The sequence below is a fragment of the Tribolium madens genome, unplaced genomic scaffold, assembly GCF_015345945.1.
Source record: "Tribolium madens isolate multiple individuals breed KSU strain unplaced genomic scaffold, Tmad_KSU_1.1 Scaffold_91;HRSCAF=231;Tcas5.2_LG7, whole genome shotgun sequence".
Lineage (NCBI taxonomy): Eukaryota > Metazoa > Arthropoda > Insecta > Coleoptera > Tenebrionidae > Tribolium > Tribolium madens.
In genome coordinates this window covers 6,538,840-6,554,050 of record NW_025401063.1, presented here as the reverse complement: position 1 = coordinate 6,554,050, position 15,211 = coordinate 6,538,840, and the positions used below count along the sequence as shown (strand labels likewise).

The window sequence follows — 15,211 nt, the reverse complement described above, 5'->3', positions numbered from 1 at the left end:
TGTCACCGGAAATCTATAGGTTTTACAAGACTTCCGTTTACACCATATCAAAGAGTGTCTTTTTGTCCCTTGACATGCAAAGTTTCATAATAATCGGGTAAACGATAACAAAAATATTTCCAAAAAATCATTTTCCATACCGATTTTTGGAAAGCTGTAATTTTTCTATTTTTTGAGTTAAGTCAATAAATTCTGTGCTCTCTATTCTCATTTGTAGAGGGGTATTCGTGGTTAAAATTATGCCACACATTTTTGAAACACGCGATATAAACGAAAACTAAAAAAATAAACTACATACGAGTATGACAAATGCATGATATAGTGACACTAGTTGCAATTTTATATTCTACCACCTCGCAATTGACATGTAAGTAATCATTCTCTACTTAATTAATATGACGATAAAATAATATTTGACTTTAGATAACTCCTCTGAAGCATCAAATGTTGGAAATTCAACAGCTCTTGACCTTAGGTAAATTGACTCAACACAAATTTTAACTTTTTGGTGTATATTTGCAAAAAACGTTGCAATGGATAAGCAAATTATAAATTAAAATAAAAAATTGTTTTAAAATAATACAAATTTTTATTACATAAATTTATCACAAAAATTTTACATTTAAAAAAAACAAACTTGATGACGCATCCACCATTCAAAAAACAATTCAAAAACCTTAAACTTTTTGATTAATTCTTAATTGAATTACAACACAATAAAATTGCAATAACACAAAATAAAATTAGCATCTAAACAAGAATTTTTTGAAAAGGTATAACCTATCATTTTTAACATTATTCTTTGTTTTACTTTTTTACATGTTTAGGTTGTTTATTTGAGGGATGGAGTTTTCAGCAGTGTAATCAGAGCCAAAGATGTTGCAAAATTGCAATTCCGTGTATCGGCGCATAAAGACATGCCCCATTGGCAATTTGCTAACCAAGCAAATGGAAGTTGTGCTCTAGGGTGGTTGAGAGGTTGCATGTTTAATATTATGAAGCGATGGTCCGACTAATTTCATATGATCCCGAGATGGTCATTTTCGGATTCAATTAGGTCACTACATTGAATAGGTTTCCATTTATCGCGATGGTGTCGTCTAGGCCACAGCCTCAGGTTCATTTCGAAAATACCCACAACCAATCGCTCTACTCTTTCTGATCGATATCGACTAGAAGAACCCTTTACCGGTGTCTAATTTCGAGTTTCGCACGTCGGAAGGATACTTCAAAATAATTGCGTGTGGTAAGCTCCTCAAATACGTGACCTGCGACTTGTTAACGGTACAGAAAATATTACAATAGTGAAAACTGTGTGCGGAAGAGAGGTCGCGTTGTTATTGTGCGAATTCGCACCGCAACGTGGCCTTGCGAGATTTAAGAGTGGAAATTTCTTCCCTCTTTATTACATTTTAAATACATCCTCTTCTTCACATGGTGAATACAACATGAGCTGGTTTAATCTCAATTACTCACCGAGGCTGCGTTTTGTGTCCAATAAAGATAATATTTACAAAAGAACGCTTTGTTTCTCTACTTTAAATAAATCTTTATTAAAAATTCACACAACATCATCATCCATCAACGGAAAAGAATGGTCTAAAGAACACTAAAGGGTGAAATACACCATCTTTGAATGGGCGATTTTTATGAAAACAATCTTTCAATCGTTTTCTATAAAAAATTACACATAAAACATGCAACCTTGAATAAGGTAACAATATTTTTATTGACATTAATTTGCAGATTTACAAAGAAAGACAATTCGATATTGTATCAAGGATTGTTCACTGAGTATTAAACTGTCAAAACTATACGTCAAAGTCCTTAAAACATCTTTATTTTTGTTTGCAACAAAACGCATTAGTACATTTCTCCATCCATCACAATACTTCACAAAAGAGTGATTTTTTGTCAAGAGTTTAATGTCAGTTAAATTCATTGTTGTTGTTTTCTTACATTTAAGACTGGTATGATTATTATTATTACTCGAAGCCTTTTATAACATTGTTCATATAACTAAATATAAACTCATCAATTATTGATATGCCATTAAGGTAAGCTATTACATACAAAAGTATATTTTTTTAGAATGAACTTTAAATTATTGCCACATTATAAAAACTTTATTTTGGATTTGTATCCTCGTACATTTATTTTAAAATTGGTTGCGTGTATAATAATACAAGTATTTAACTGAAACTAATTCACTTATTATCTTAACAGTAAAATAAAAGTTTTTAATTTTAATTTAATAGCTATTAAGACAACTAAAGTCGCGTTCAATTCATAGTGGCCACTTCCCTGTGTAAATTTGTAAAAATTGAGTTGTGTAAATCCGACTTTAAACATCCAATTGTTTTTTTAGAGACATAGCTATCAAAAATGACAATTCTAAAAAAGTCGGGTTAGAATACAATTATTGACACAATTTAGTTATTTCTGCGACAAACCCACACAATCGAAAGTGCTGCCAACTTTGAGATAAATTAAATGACCACTATATGAATTGACCGCGACTTTATAGTTTTATAGACAGTTTAAAAATTGAGGTCGTAGTTTAATAGGCTGAGATTTTTAAACTATAAAACTCGTGTTTTCTTTAAGATTTTTTACAACACTAATTAATATTGAATCAGAAATTTTACTAAATTCAGAAATTATTTTAAAGAAGTATGTCAAAATAATGTCAAAATTGACAAAAAAATATGCTTCAGCGTATTTTATAGACTCATAAGATAGGTATGCTAATGACGACGTACTTTATAGATAAAGCGTATTTTAACAACAACGTAATAGGTAAGCTTAAATGCATCGTAGAAACAATATAAGGTATCAGTGTTGGAAAAAATTGTTTAAAATAGTGAAAATATCTTTGTTTGGTATGTCAAAACAATGTCAAAATTGACAAAAAAATATGCTTCAGCGTATTTTATAGACTCATAAGTTAGGTATGCTTATGACGACGTTCTTTATAGATAAAGCGTACTTTAACAACAACTTAATAGGTAAGCTTAAATGCATCGTAGAAACAGTATACGGTATCAGTGTTGGAAAAAAAATATTTAAAAGAGTGAAAATATCTTTGTTATAATGTAATAATATTGTTTGTTTAAAATGTGAGACACGACATGAATTTTTTTCCTTTCTTGTTTGTTATTTAGTATATTTGCCAATTTTTTATATAGCGTTATGCATTTGAGAATATTGATTCATTCATCGAAAACAGTACGAATATCTTTAAATTCCCAAAATTGTGTAAGTGGATCAAGCCAATATCGTTGGAAATATTGAAATCAATATAGGCGAAGCCACCCTGAAATTGAGACAAAATCGATATGTCTTTCTAATAACAAGATAACCTTACACCACAACAAAAGATCACACAAATGGTTTCATGTAGGCAAGAATAGACACATTGTCCGATAGCAGTTTGAAAGATTTTTAAAAATTTTCTCACCTGAATTATTATTACACGTCAATTCGTGTAGTAATTTTCCGGTTTAAAACCGGTTTGATTGAAGTCCTGATCACCGCTTGAATTAGTTTTGAACGCTAGCGGTTGTAGCTATCCTTAATTAAAATATATCATCCATAGCCTTTGGCTGTAATTTTGTTAGGAACAAAATAACCCCTTTCGAATAAGGTTGTCCCGCTGCTGTCAAAGAAACTCAACAAACTTTTCGACTGACGAACGCAAGCACATGCTCACGGCAAATTAATATTCAAATGGAGCATTTAATTACGCGACACCTTAACGAGATTAGAATGCAATTAAACCGATACACACACAACGTAAATTTATTACGAGTTAATCTTAATTAATAAATTTGTCATATTATAATCGCCGACACCCAGCAATTAAGCCTCGGATGTCCGGTAGGGTGCACATCAAGAGATTAGAACAACATCGGTTAATTAGTGTGTGACAAATTGACAAAAATAACTTTCACACCTAACAAACACAATTTTTGAAAAATAACATTAATTATAATACATGCTGACTTTATGTAAAACCGGATTTAAAAGATTTATAATTGTGTCGTAAAGTTGCATGCATTTTACGCTCTGATTAAAGGTAACCTAAACCTAATAAAGGCATATTGTTGCTTCAGTAAAAATTAATAAATATAAATCAGTAAAATTCTCGGGTTTGCGCATAAAATTTAATCAAATTAAACAGAAAATAAGCGCCTATTTCCAAAGATTATAATTTTCGTTGTTGCAAGTAGGGGAGTAAATTTAAAACTAATTAAAAGTGAGACATTTCACACAATCAAAACGAAATTAAGTAGTCAAATTTTCTGGAGCAATTTGCTCAAGTCACGTCCGTCAGGTTCCCAACGGAATGATGTTATACATTAGAATTCGTAACGAGAGGCTACTGATACTGAAAAAACTGTCGGAAAGGGAAATTGCCTCAAGGGCTTTCTACCGGCTTACGTGCTAAGTAAAAAAAGCTACCTTTTACGCTGCTTTTGAGCAAATGACTAAGCCCGGATTAATTTGTTAATTTCATTACCGTCCTCTTAAATTAAAAACAACAAATAGAAATGTTGCTTTAAATTCCTTTATACATTTTTTGGCGAAATTTAGCCTTATTGCCAAAATTTATGCTTGATAAATGTACTCCAATTTTATCATTTCATGGTTGTTTTAATTACTGCCGCTCAAAACACCATTTATAACGGATTATTCCATCGCTCTAGCTATATAGAAGCGAAGCTCCTCTTTCAAAATATGTCGCTGATTATAATGGTTCTGCAATGGAAAAAACATCAGTAATGCTGAAACAAATTATTTCATGTGAAGAAGATGCCACTTGCTATGTCATTTTCTGCAACAACTCTCTATAGATTTGTGCAACGAATTCTACAACGCTTTTGTGTTTCGTCAAATAACTGCACTGCATCTATTGTTATGATTTTTTGTTATTTTTCTCTATAAAGTGATCGACACTATTTGAATATGGCTCGCAGACGGTTGCACTTCTCGCTTTGGATCAATGACAGCAGACAGTAATAAATAGAAAACGCGAACTAGACGCAGACTAAAACAAAAGTTTTCGACAGAATAAAATTTAACACGAAGCTTTTCTCGTGTAGCAACTAAACCGTAGAATGATATTTATGCCAATTGAGAGTAGTTGAGCAAAAAACAACGTAATAATGTTTACTATGTAAAAAGCTTAGCTAAATTTAAAAAAATTTTAAAAATCATAATCAATTCATTGATTAACGGTTCCGATAATATTAGATCGCATAATATAAATCATAAACATGCAGAATATGAAACTTTGGCTTAATAACAATTAATTTATTCTTTATAAATTGCAGTTGAGTGTTTAAAATGTCGTAAATAAAGAATTAAAGCCACAACACCACCACTTTAAAAATCAGAATTTAGTAGAAAATTCAAATTTTTAAGGCTGACCTGCAGCAAATCGCAGGTGGGTGGTAAAATCTAACACCATCTGGCACACTTTTGCACGAAACAGGATTCAACATTGTCTATTCCGTGTTTAAATGAAGGACCACATGTGTAGTGGGCAAAGCAGACAAAGACCTATAAATTTTACTGTAGTTTGCTTCTTCAGTAATATATTAATTGTTAATACAACCTTTCTTTTTTGGCACTAATTACATTTCCAGAACCACAAAAGCTGAAACACCAACAAAATCAGCGTTAAGCTCTAAAACAACAAGTAATTTGCTTGAGCAAAATCTCTGCTTTCATTTGTGTCCCTAAAAATTCTAATTCTATTCTATAATAGCCTCTTTCAACCATTTTCGCATTTAGTAAACACCTGTTGTATTGCTGACTCCACTCTTAGAAAAATTTACATACAAATATTAGTTTAAATTTAAAAAAGCAAAAATCAAAAAAATTATTAGCAATAGTACAGGCTATATTAAATAATTATTTTAAGTATTTATTTCTGTTTTTCTCATAGAAAGCAACTGGTGGATGTATAATATTAGCAGATACTGGAATTGTGTAAAATTCAATTTAAAATTGAGTATTCATGTTGTCTAAGGGTGAGAGAAGCAGTGTTGTTTAAAGAAAATTTATAGAGCAGCTGGCGTAAAACACCATATTTATTGCAAAACTTATGCCCTGTTGTTGCTGCCAGACCAAAGTTCTTTGATATTTCAATTAAAATTATAGCGGTATTTTTTGTGCATGGTTCAGCGCTGAGAGAGTGTGTTTCACTTGCATAAATATTAATGAAATTTTAAGCATGGGAAAACAGGAGCTTCCACATAAGCATTTTGAAGCCTACCATCAACAAAAAGCCAATCTGGCAGGCATCCAAAGAACAACCGGCAGCAATATGGTCATGTCATTTAGAATATCTGAGGAATTACGGGTTTTGGAAAAAATTTACAGAGGCAATCTGCCGAACGCAGTGACTGCCGAAACCTATGAATTATGTATGAATTCGTCGGAGGGCCAAAGACTGAGGCAAATTGGAAAGAAAGTTCGTTAATAACGCTGCAACAATGAATATTTTCAGTGTTGATATTCAAGTAGTGTGTGTCAAAAGCACGTGATAAAATGCCAACAAGAACGTTCAATCTAGGTACAGCTGAGAATGGGCGAAACGAGGAACGTGATAATGCTCAAGACACGTTCGCTAATGTAATGATTTTCAATTTACACCAGATAACATAATTAAATACGTGGCTAATTTATTTTGCAAAACTGTGTTTCTTTTTCGATACTTATAAATGAGGAAAAAAGAGTGCGCCGAATGATCAAACCGGATTTTTTAAAGCAAAAACTTACAGGAACTTCACTTTATGACCTACATTCAGTGTTCAGTAATGTAAAACTTTTCAAATTTATTGACTTGTAGCGCTTTGCATACCATTTGAATAATGGTCTTGTCGATATTTTATACTTAATATCGATTAAATCGTGGCTTAGTAGAGCGGTGTTAGGATAGGATATAAACTCACGTGCAAAGCGTTTATTCCAAACTTCGAATGCGTGCTATAGATGAAATATGGGTGCGAAAACAATTAATTAATTTTTGGAATATAATCACTTTTATTTGGATTTACGATTTAATTGCCTTTAATAAAAATTATAACCTTTCAGTCCACTTTATTTTATACATTCTTTATGAAAACTAATCTAAATAGTTAAGAAAATAGTCGTATATGCACAGAAACTATGATAGTTTTCAAATGTTACTGCAGGGCAAATTAGTAAATATCGCCAGTGTAATGTAAAGCACTCAGTGTGCTTTATTGAAATAGTTGTAGAAATTGTAGGATTCGCTACAGAGTGTGCAATTAACTATTCAGAAAATTGTAATTTAGACAGTAATTATGCTAAAAGTGCGTTATAAAAAACTCTCCATACAAACATTTTTTATAAATTTGCTTAAATCAATTATTTCAATAAAAGGTTCCGTGTTTTATTACATTTTTTACTGTTCGTTTATTTCTGTGTACCATTATACCTTTATTATTAAATATGAAAATGATATATTGATGACCCATCCTAAAGCAAATCCTTTATTAATAAAAAAAAACATTTACAAATGACTAATTTTGTAGGTAATCATTATTAGGTTAAAAAGCTAAGTGTTAAACTTATCAGTTTTATAAATTTTGTTACGATAAACAGAAACACTATAAGTCATTTGTTAATCGGATATGAATAAACTTGAATTTAGGTAACGCATTCGCAACTTTTACATAACATTTTAACATTTAACATAACTTAAAATTTTGAATTATTATTAACTGCTTTCATTAACAAACTTTATTTCTAGAATACTTTGTTAATTACCTTACATATAAATTATTTTTAAATTACCATTGATTTAAGACAACTAGAAATATTACTCTTTGACATAAATATTTCTTTGAATACTATTAATAATTGATTACTTAGTTTATAAAAAATATAAGTGTGGGAGAACTTATTATATGTATCTATATTATTTATTAAAATCTCTTGCAGCTTAGCGTGACAATCGATTATCTACCACGCCAGTTACATTAATGTAATTAAAACTTTATCAAAAGCAAAAAATTACATATTATTCAAATTTTCTACCGTAAATTGTTAGCGACTTTATCTCCAAGTGTCAATTTAGGTAATGAAAGAGGCAAAAAAGTAAAAAATATTTGATTGTTCATATCATGCAAATGCTACGCCTACACAATAAAAATCCTATCTCAACGAAATCAGTAAATCCGCAACCTTCCCAAACTATCAATTGACTTGAAAATCCCATAAAATGACAGCCAGCATTATAGACTGCTGTATTATGCAATGGGATAAAGCTCCCAACAACCATATCACGTCGAACTTATCTCAATATTCTCAAGCGCACTTGGAATTTCTATATAAAGGGAGCAAAATGGAAGAATAACTCGCACCATAAATTCAGTAACAGATACCACAAAATTAAAGAACTAGCGTTGGAATTATTATTTCCCAACATAACTGTTGATTAGAAGCGATTTAGTGACTCTGGAGAGGACGGTAAAGACCTTAAGCGCTCGCGATGTAATCTTGGCGAAATTTGGGACAAGAACCGGAAGCGCGGGCACTTTGGTCGCTGGATGTATGGACCATAAAACGACAGATGCGGTCTGGTGGCATGCGTGAGCTCCGGGGACTATTCCGGAATTTAACTAGTTAGTCATGTGTTATTTATGAGGCAATGAATTATATTTCGGTGTAAATTTGCAAGCCGCTGCTTTTCGAGAACTTGTAGACAGTCAGTTAACTTGATCATTGCAGAATTAAGCAATGCCTCATAAGCATTTTCGAGAATTTAGTACGACGCGAAATGTGCTTTTTACCCTAATGGAGTAATGGAGTAACACGAATACGTCTAATGGTGTTTTTTTAAATACTGAACCAAGTTTGAAATACTTTTTAATAAAAGAAATAACAAAAAGTAAATATACGATTAAAAAAAAAGTTTTGTACTTGTATTTTCACATATTTATTGAAAGAATTGCTGCACAAACTTATAAATAACAAACAGATTGAACATAACACTCTTTCATTCTCAAATTAAATCGATTCTTGTAAAACTTCAAAAACATTTGACCAATGTTATATGTTATTGTCAGCTGTTGCAACAAAGACAGCAAAATTGATAAATTATTGAAACTGTGAGTTTAAAAATTTATCAGAAGTTTTGACACGCTTTAATTACCTGTAGTAGCTAATACCTAGTATTACTTTAATTCTTATCAATAAATTTTTGATTACTAGGTACACATGCGAACTACAATGTGCGTTTAATACCAGTAAAATCTTGTTGAACACAGCTGTAAAATTACTCTAAAGACATTGTTTACATTTTAACCTCAAGTTTAGAGCACCCGCATTTCGTAATATTTATTAATAACCCTTTGACCACCACCGCCTGTTTATGACGTGTTCAAAACTTGTGTCCAACAATAACTTTGTTGCTAGGATCAGCTCGTATTTTCTTTTAAGGTTGATCGATATAATTGGGTAAAAACCTGTTACGGAAAGCTCCAGTTGTTAAATAAATGTGCTTAATATTCGCTGTCTCGGAGATATATTTTTTAAAGTAGTACTTAATTTACATAATCACAGATACTTACAGCATCTGTTTTGGATACTTTCCATAATAAAGTCCATAACCATTAACAAAAACAGCTTCCGCTTTCCTGTCTCAAGTTACCGAGATAAAAACTCAATTCGCTTTCGTTTTAATTCAGGTTCACCATAAAAGAAAATATAAACATGCGATATAAAGTAAGTGGAAATTGACTACCAAATTATAATTTAAGCTATTCATGTGCCAAGTTTAAGGATGTTTTTTCTGACAAATAACTGAAGGTGATAAATGATAAAAAATTAATTACATATCGGTTTTTCTGAGTACGGGTTACAATTTTAGTTGTCTAAAGTTACAAAATGTGATATTTATGAAATAAAAAAATTTATACCTCTAATAACGTCTAGAAAACTGACTTTTGTTTTAGCAAAACGCTCGATCTCCAATTTATATTTTCATATTTTAGCAATACTTCCTATTATCCAAGTTATTACAGCAATCAAAATTTTAAATATTTTTAACAACGTTTGATATAATCAATGCGTAGCCACAAAGTAGCACGACATTTTTAATTGAATCACAATTATGATGTGTTGATATTATATTTAATTTGGATACAAATATTCACTGTGCAACTCTCTTTATTTAATTTACCTTAACTCTACAATTATACTCGTTAGTTAGTCGTTGAAAGGGATCATTTTAAGGTAGCAACCATCCGAAAATTCAAACAATCCTAAACTCAATCTTCCCTAAAAATTATTTTTTCAAATAAATGTGTACTCCATGTAGCAAAAAATAGTTAAAATTAACAACGTAATCAACATAGGATAGGAAACATAAAGATTTTTGCCATTTAAGCTATCGAATTGGTTAAAAACATTAGGGGTTTCCATTTAAAAAAATTGTCAATGACGTCATTACTCAAAAGTGTAAAATTTTGGTGCAAAAATTGGTAGCAGCTTGTCTCCATAGCCACAAATTTTGTTTGCTCTTTATTTTTGTCTCTAAAAATTTTGTTAAAAAATTATGGTTATGTTTTCAAATTGAGATGTTGTCAAAATCTTGATTTTTTATATATCTTGTGTGCCTGTTTGCTTTTTGAAAGCGCTTTAATTGAAAACCTGAGGACAGACATCAGCTAAGGTCTAAAGAATTCAGTACTAATAATTTTACCGCTAACAAGTACCTACAACGTTGTGAACAAAAATGAGGTTCTTGCTACAAAAACTTTGAAGAAAAAGGATGTTTATACAGAAAAAAGTTATTTCATCATTAGCAAACCTGCATTACAAATTGCGTTCACATTTTAACGGGCCCTTTTTCTAACTTCCTACTTGGGAACTATTCGTTTCCAAATTTCTAAAAACTGTTAGGGGTACCAAATTTGTTCCTTTTTTTTTTGGTGTTTCGTCTCTAAATATTCTTAGACAATTTTTTGTGTTGACGTTTAATGACATTGTTTTCAAATTAATTCAAAAAACCGGAACTACCTACTTGCTTTATTAAAATTACCATGAATGAATTTACTAGTGGTGCCAACGTTAAGACTATTTGGCATTTCCGTTAAAAAAAAACAGACTTTAGTACTCTATTCCCTTAAGAATAAAATAAATGAATATTGATTTTTATTCTTAAAACAGAATGGAACAGGTGGAACAGAATGAATTGAATCTTTTGAGTGTTTTTTGACACATAAACAAACTCTTTCTTCGGCCGCCTCTGGCATTACCTCCATTCTCGTGATCAAAATCGTTGTTTATTTCCTTGATACATACATAACTATTATTGTAACCAAAGTAAATAAAAACGCATTTACTATTTACATCACTGCAATTTATAAAAATGAACACAAGACTTGGAAAAATTGCACAATTAAACCTTAAAGCATAAAAAAGTCAAAAAATTAAATGTATAAATTGGCAACTTAATTGCTATTTTATGTATATAAGTTGCAGGAATTGTGTTTTGGAGGAGTGTTTTTGGCTTAATCTCGGTAAAGTGTCAATGATAGGCGCCTGAAATGCCACAAAGATCCTGCCGAGAAGATTAATACTCTTCGTGTAGCCTAGATTGAGCTTCATTAATTATAAATGTTAAACATTTAATGCTTCCGTGTAATTGGAAATAGGCCAAGTTTGGGGCATCGCTTTAAATCAAACGCGCTTCGTCGGTTTGCGAAGTTTCAGGGGGGAGGGTGATAACACTCTTCACGCCATTAAGCAGACACTATCGTTAGCTATACCCATGCGTTATCGGAGCACTTTTTCACGCGACAAACCAACATTAACACGTCAAATAAGTCATATTCCGATTTGGAGCTTATCTATTTTTGTTTCGTGCTCATCCATGCGAGCTTTCACACAAAAAATTCATCTCACGGTGTTTGTTTCTACTAACCTGTAATTTCCCTAGCTCCGGAATGACTTTTACCCTCGAGAACTCTGTATTGCTGTTAGTGCTACAAATTTCATAATTCCTGCGAAATGCAGCAAGATTGTTGCGCATGGGTGTTTCAGACTGTTGAGGGAATGATTCCAAGTTAAGTTCAGTGTAGTTTTCAACACGGGGTGGATTACGCCATGACGTAACATGCGGTGATTGTGGATTGTGAATATTAAGATTTTTACGCTCATCGAGATTATCCTTGACCCGTATTCGGAAACACGTATACGATTTCTCTCAACAATTCAAAAAAGTAAGTGTAACAAAAATAATTACTTAAATTTAATTAACATTTTACTAATAAAACACTATTATAATTAGAGGTTTATTTTAAATTAGCCACCACGTGTCGGAAAATTTTATTGGCGTTAAGGATAAAAATCCATAAGCAACACAAGTTTTCATTAATGTGGAACTAACCACCCCTTGATAGTGATATATTATATATCATTGCAAAAGATTACGTGATAAATACTTCATGCATTATTCAATCGCAAATATTTTATGGAATTATGAAGAATCTGCTAAAAGCACTTACATGTTGCCTCCTTTTGATAGTTACTGTATAAAATAGAAGTAATTTATTGGTTCTTTGGCTTTATCACACCCATAACAATAATGTTAATAATTTCGTTTTGTTTCAGAGAGGGCGACTTTGGAAGGGAAAAAGTTTTGCGGTGAGGGCACAAAAAGCAGGGTGGATGTGAGTGGGGGACATTAAGCTAAACCAAAATTTAGTGAATGTTAAACTAGAGTTTGCCAATGGCGTGAGTTGCAATATCGCTAAAAATCAAGATGGATGTCGTCTGAAAAAAGTGCTTGGACTGGAAACGAGAATGGCTATACATTCTCAAAATTTTGTAAAGTACATCGTGATTCTGTTGTATTTAGTCCAGTTTATCAACGGATCTTCTCATTTTCTGAGTAAGTTATGATTTCTAAAGTTTTTCCACTTTTTTAAAAAAATAAGATTTTCGATTTTACCCACAAAATCCAAGTAGGTACACTGCCATACTTACCCATTTTCTTATCTTTTTTTTTAAACAGATATTATATAAAATTAATTTTTTTTCTCCAAATTGTCGTAACAAAAAGAAAATATTATCTCCAGCTGCCTCTGACGGAGCTGGACGGCTTGATTAGGAGCGGTTATTTCTTGACTGAAAGGTTTACGACAATCGCTACTCAACAGGATTGCCAACAAAAACGTGTTGTCGAAGGACGATTGTTAAGAGCGGTTTTTGCTTTATGGGTATAAAAGACATCAAATATTGTAAAAGTGATGACAACAAATAAAATCAAAATTGATTTCGAACAATACACCACTGACATGTTTGACGTCTGTTAATGGCATTTTTCATTTACAATTTAATTTAATATATTTAATTTAATATTGGAGAAAAGCTTTTTTATAATATTCATAATCGTATACTTGACACAACTTAAAACTAAAATTTTTTAATTTGTTTTTCTTTAATTAATATTTGAAGAAATCTAGGACAATTATTATTATTTTTGATTAATAATGGACGATAAGCCTGTTAGAAATAATACACATTTTGTATTACAAGAGATGGTTTATCACAGTGATATGAGAGTCTGTGTGGTATATTGTTAAGGGGCAAGTGTTTACCCAACGCTGATTATGTATTCTTGGGTTCTCTTCATGCTTAAATTATTATTTCGGCCTCATGAATAATATACCTCAAACTTTATAAATTTGATATTACTTTAAATAAATAATATATTCTATCGCAAATTAACACAATGTTTAATAAAAAGTTACTTATCAGGTATGCATTTCATTCTACATAATCAATATTATACCTAAAAAAAACAATTTTTAATTAAAATTAACTAAAATTAACAATGTTAGCACCAATATTTTATCTAATCAAATTGTGTTGTTCTTCTAAAAATTGATAATTTAAAGTTAAGCAATTTGCTCAAAGTTGCATTAAAATGTTATAAAGTCTTAAATATTTTTTTAATTACTAAATAAAGAAATCAAAGCTATGTCCCTTAAAGCGAACTAAGAACTTGGAAATACCACGACCTATAATTCATTTAAAACAGCAATATTAACATTACTCTGTAAAGCATTTTTCAAAAGGTACTTAAATTCTTTTATTTCTTATTTCATTAATAAGTTTTTTAAAAAGCTTGGGTTGTGGAATTTTGCAAAAAATAGAGTTCCTTTTTCTAAAAAAGGCTAGTTGTCTGCCTCACACATTCTTAAGTACTTATGAATATTTATGTGTACACCAAAGTGTTTATATTTTAATTACTTAAATAATTTATCAATAAAGGAGTGTACTTTTTTTTAAATAATGTGCTAACTTTATTTTTTTAGAAAAAATTCCTTTTAATTCGTCATCTATTTACTCACTTAACTTAAACCTTAAAAGATGTTGGTTTTAAAAATTAAATATTAATAATAAAGAAGTTTAGAATTAAATATAAATTAAAATTTAACATTTTGTTACATTAAGATATTTACCATTATCTTCCAACTTTTAAAAGCTTTGCGACAAAGTAGTTCCAATTTAAAAAAGTTGCCCATAAAATTTTACTTAAACTTTGCTATTTCCTATCTATTTCTATTTTTAATATGACTATCAAAATAAATGTATAAACACTTATAATAAAACAATTCTTTTAGCACACAAACTGGCCACATTGTGGTTACTTACATTTAAGTTATTCCATTTTTCTTATTTTAGTTCAATTTTTCTTTCTTTGTTTTCTTTCTTTATTCTTTTGGCACAAATTAAGTTCTCTGAACACCCATTACACGTATCAAGAGGAAAAAACATTTTAAACGCTTTTAAAGAAAAGAAATTAAGAAAAACTTAGTTCAGTATTGTTACCAGTCAAAGGAATTTTTCCATTTAAATAAAATTACCAACATAAAGGGAATTTCGCAAAAGTTTATCTTTTAGAATTTAGATTATAAGCCTTGGAACGGAAGCTAAATTTCTTTTATATTTAAAATGAAATTAGGAACACCACCAGTGGTTTCTTTAAGCACAAGAACAGGAATTATTCATAAATACGTAAGTATATGAAATGGAGACAAGTTTTAATATGTAGTTTTCATTCGAGTTTAAATCCTTTTCATTTTAATACGAATAGGAATAATACTTAAAAATTATATGTAGCCTATTTATCCAAATATTATAAAAGATAAATGCTAAAATT

The 15,211-nt window shown here is 30.6% G+C and overlaps 1 protein-coding gene across 2 annotated transcripts in view; it reads left to right on the top strand.

Annotated features, from left to right (window-relative positions):
• LOC123011201 (lachesin-like) overlaps positions 1–15,211 on the top strand; it is a 46,602-nt gene that overhangs the window by 21,707 nt on the left and 9,684 nt on the right. The window contains exons 1-2 of one of the 2 annotated variants that reach the window (XM_044408542.1): positions 11,998–12,263; positions 12,655–12,934. In XM_044408542.1, coding sequence (XP_044264477.1) covers positions 12,847–12,934 — 88 coding nt within the window. In that variant the 5' untranslated portion in view covers positions 11,998–12,263; positions 12,655–12,846. Of the gene's footprint in view, positions 1–11,997; positions 12,264–12,654; positions 12,935–15,211 lie in introns of those variants that run through there. The other variant, XM_044408543.1, reaches the window with a different exon arrangement.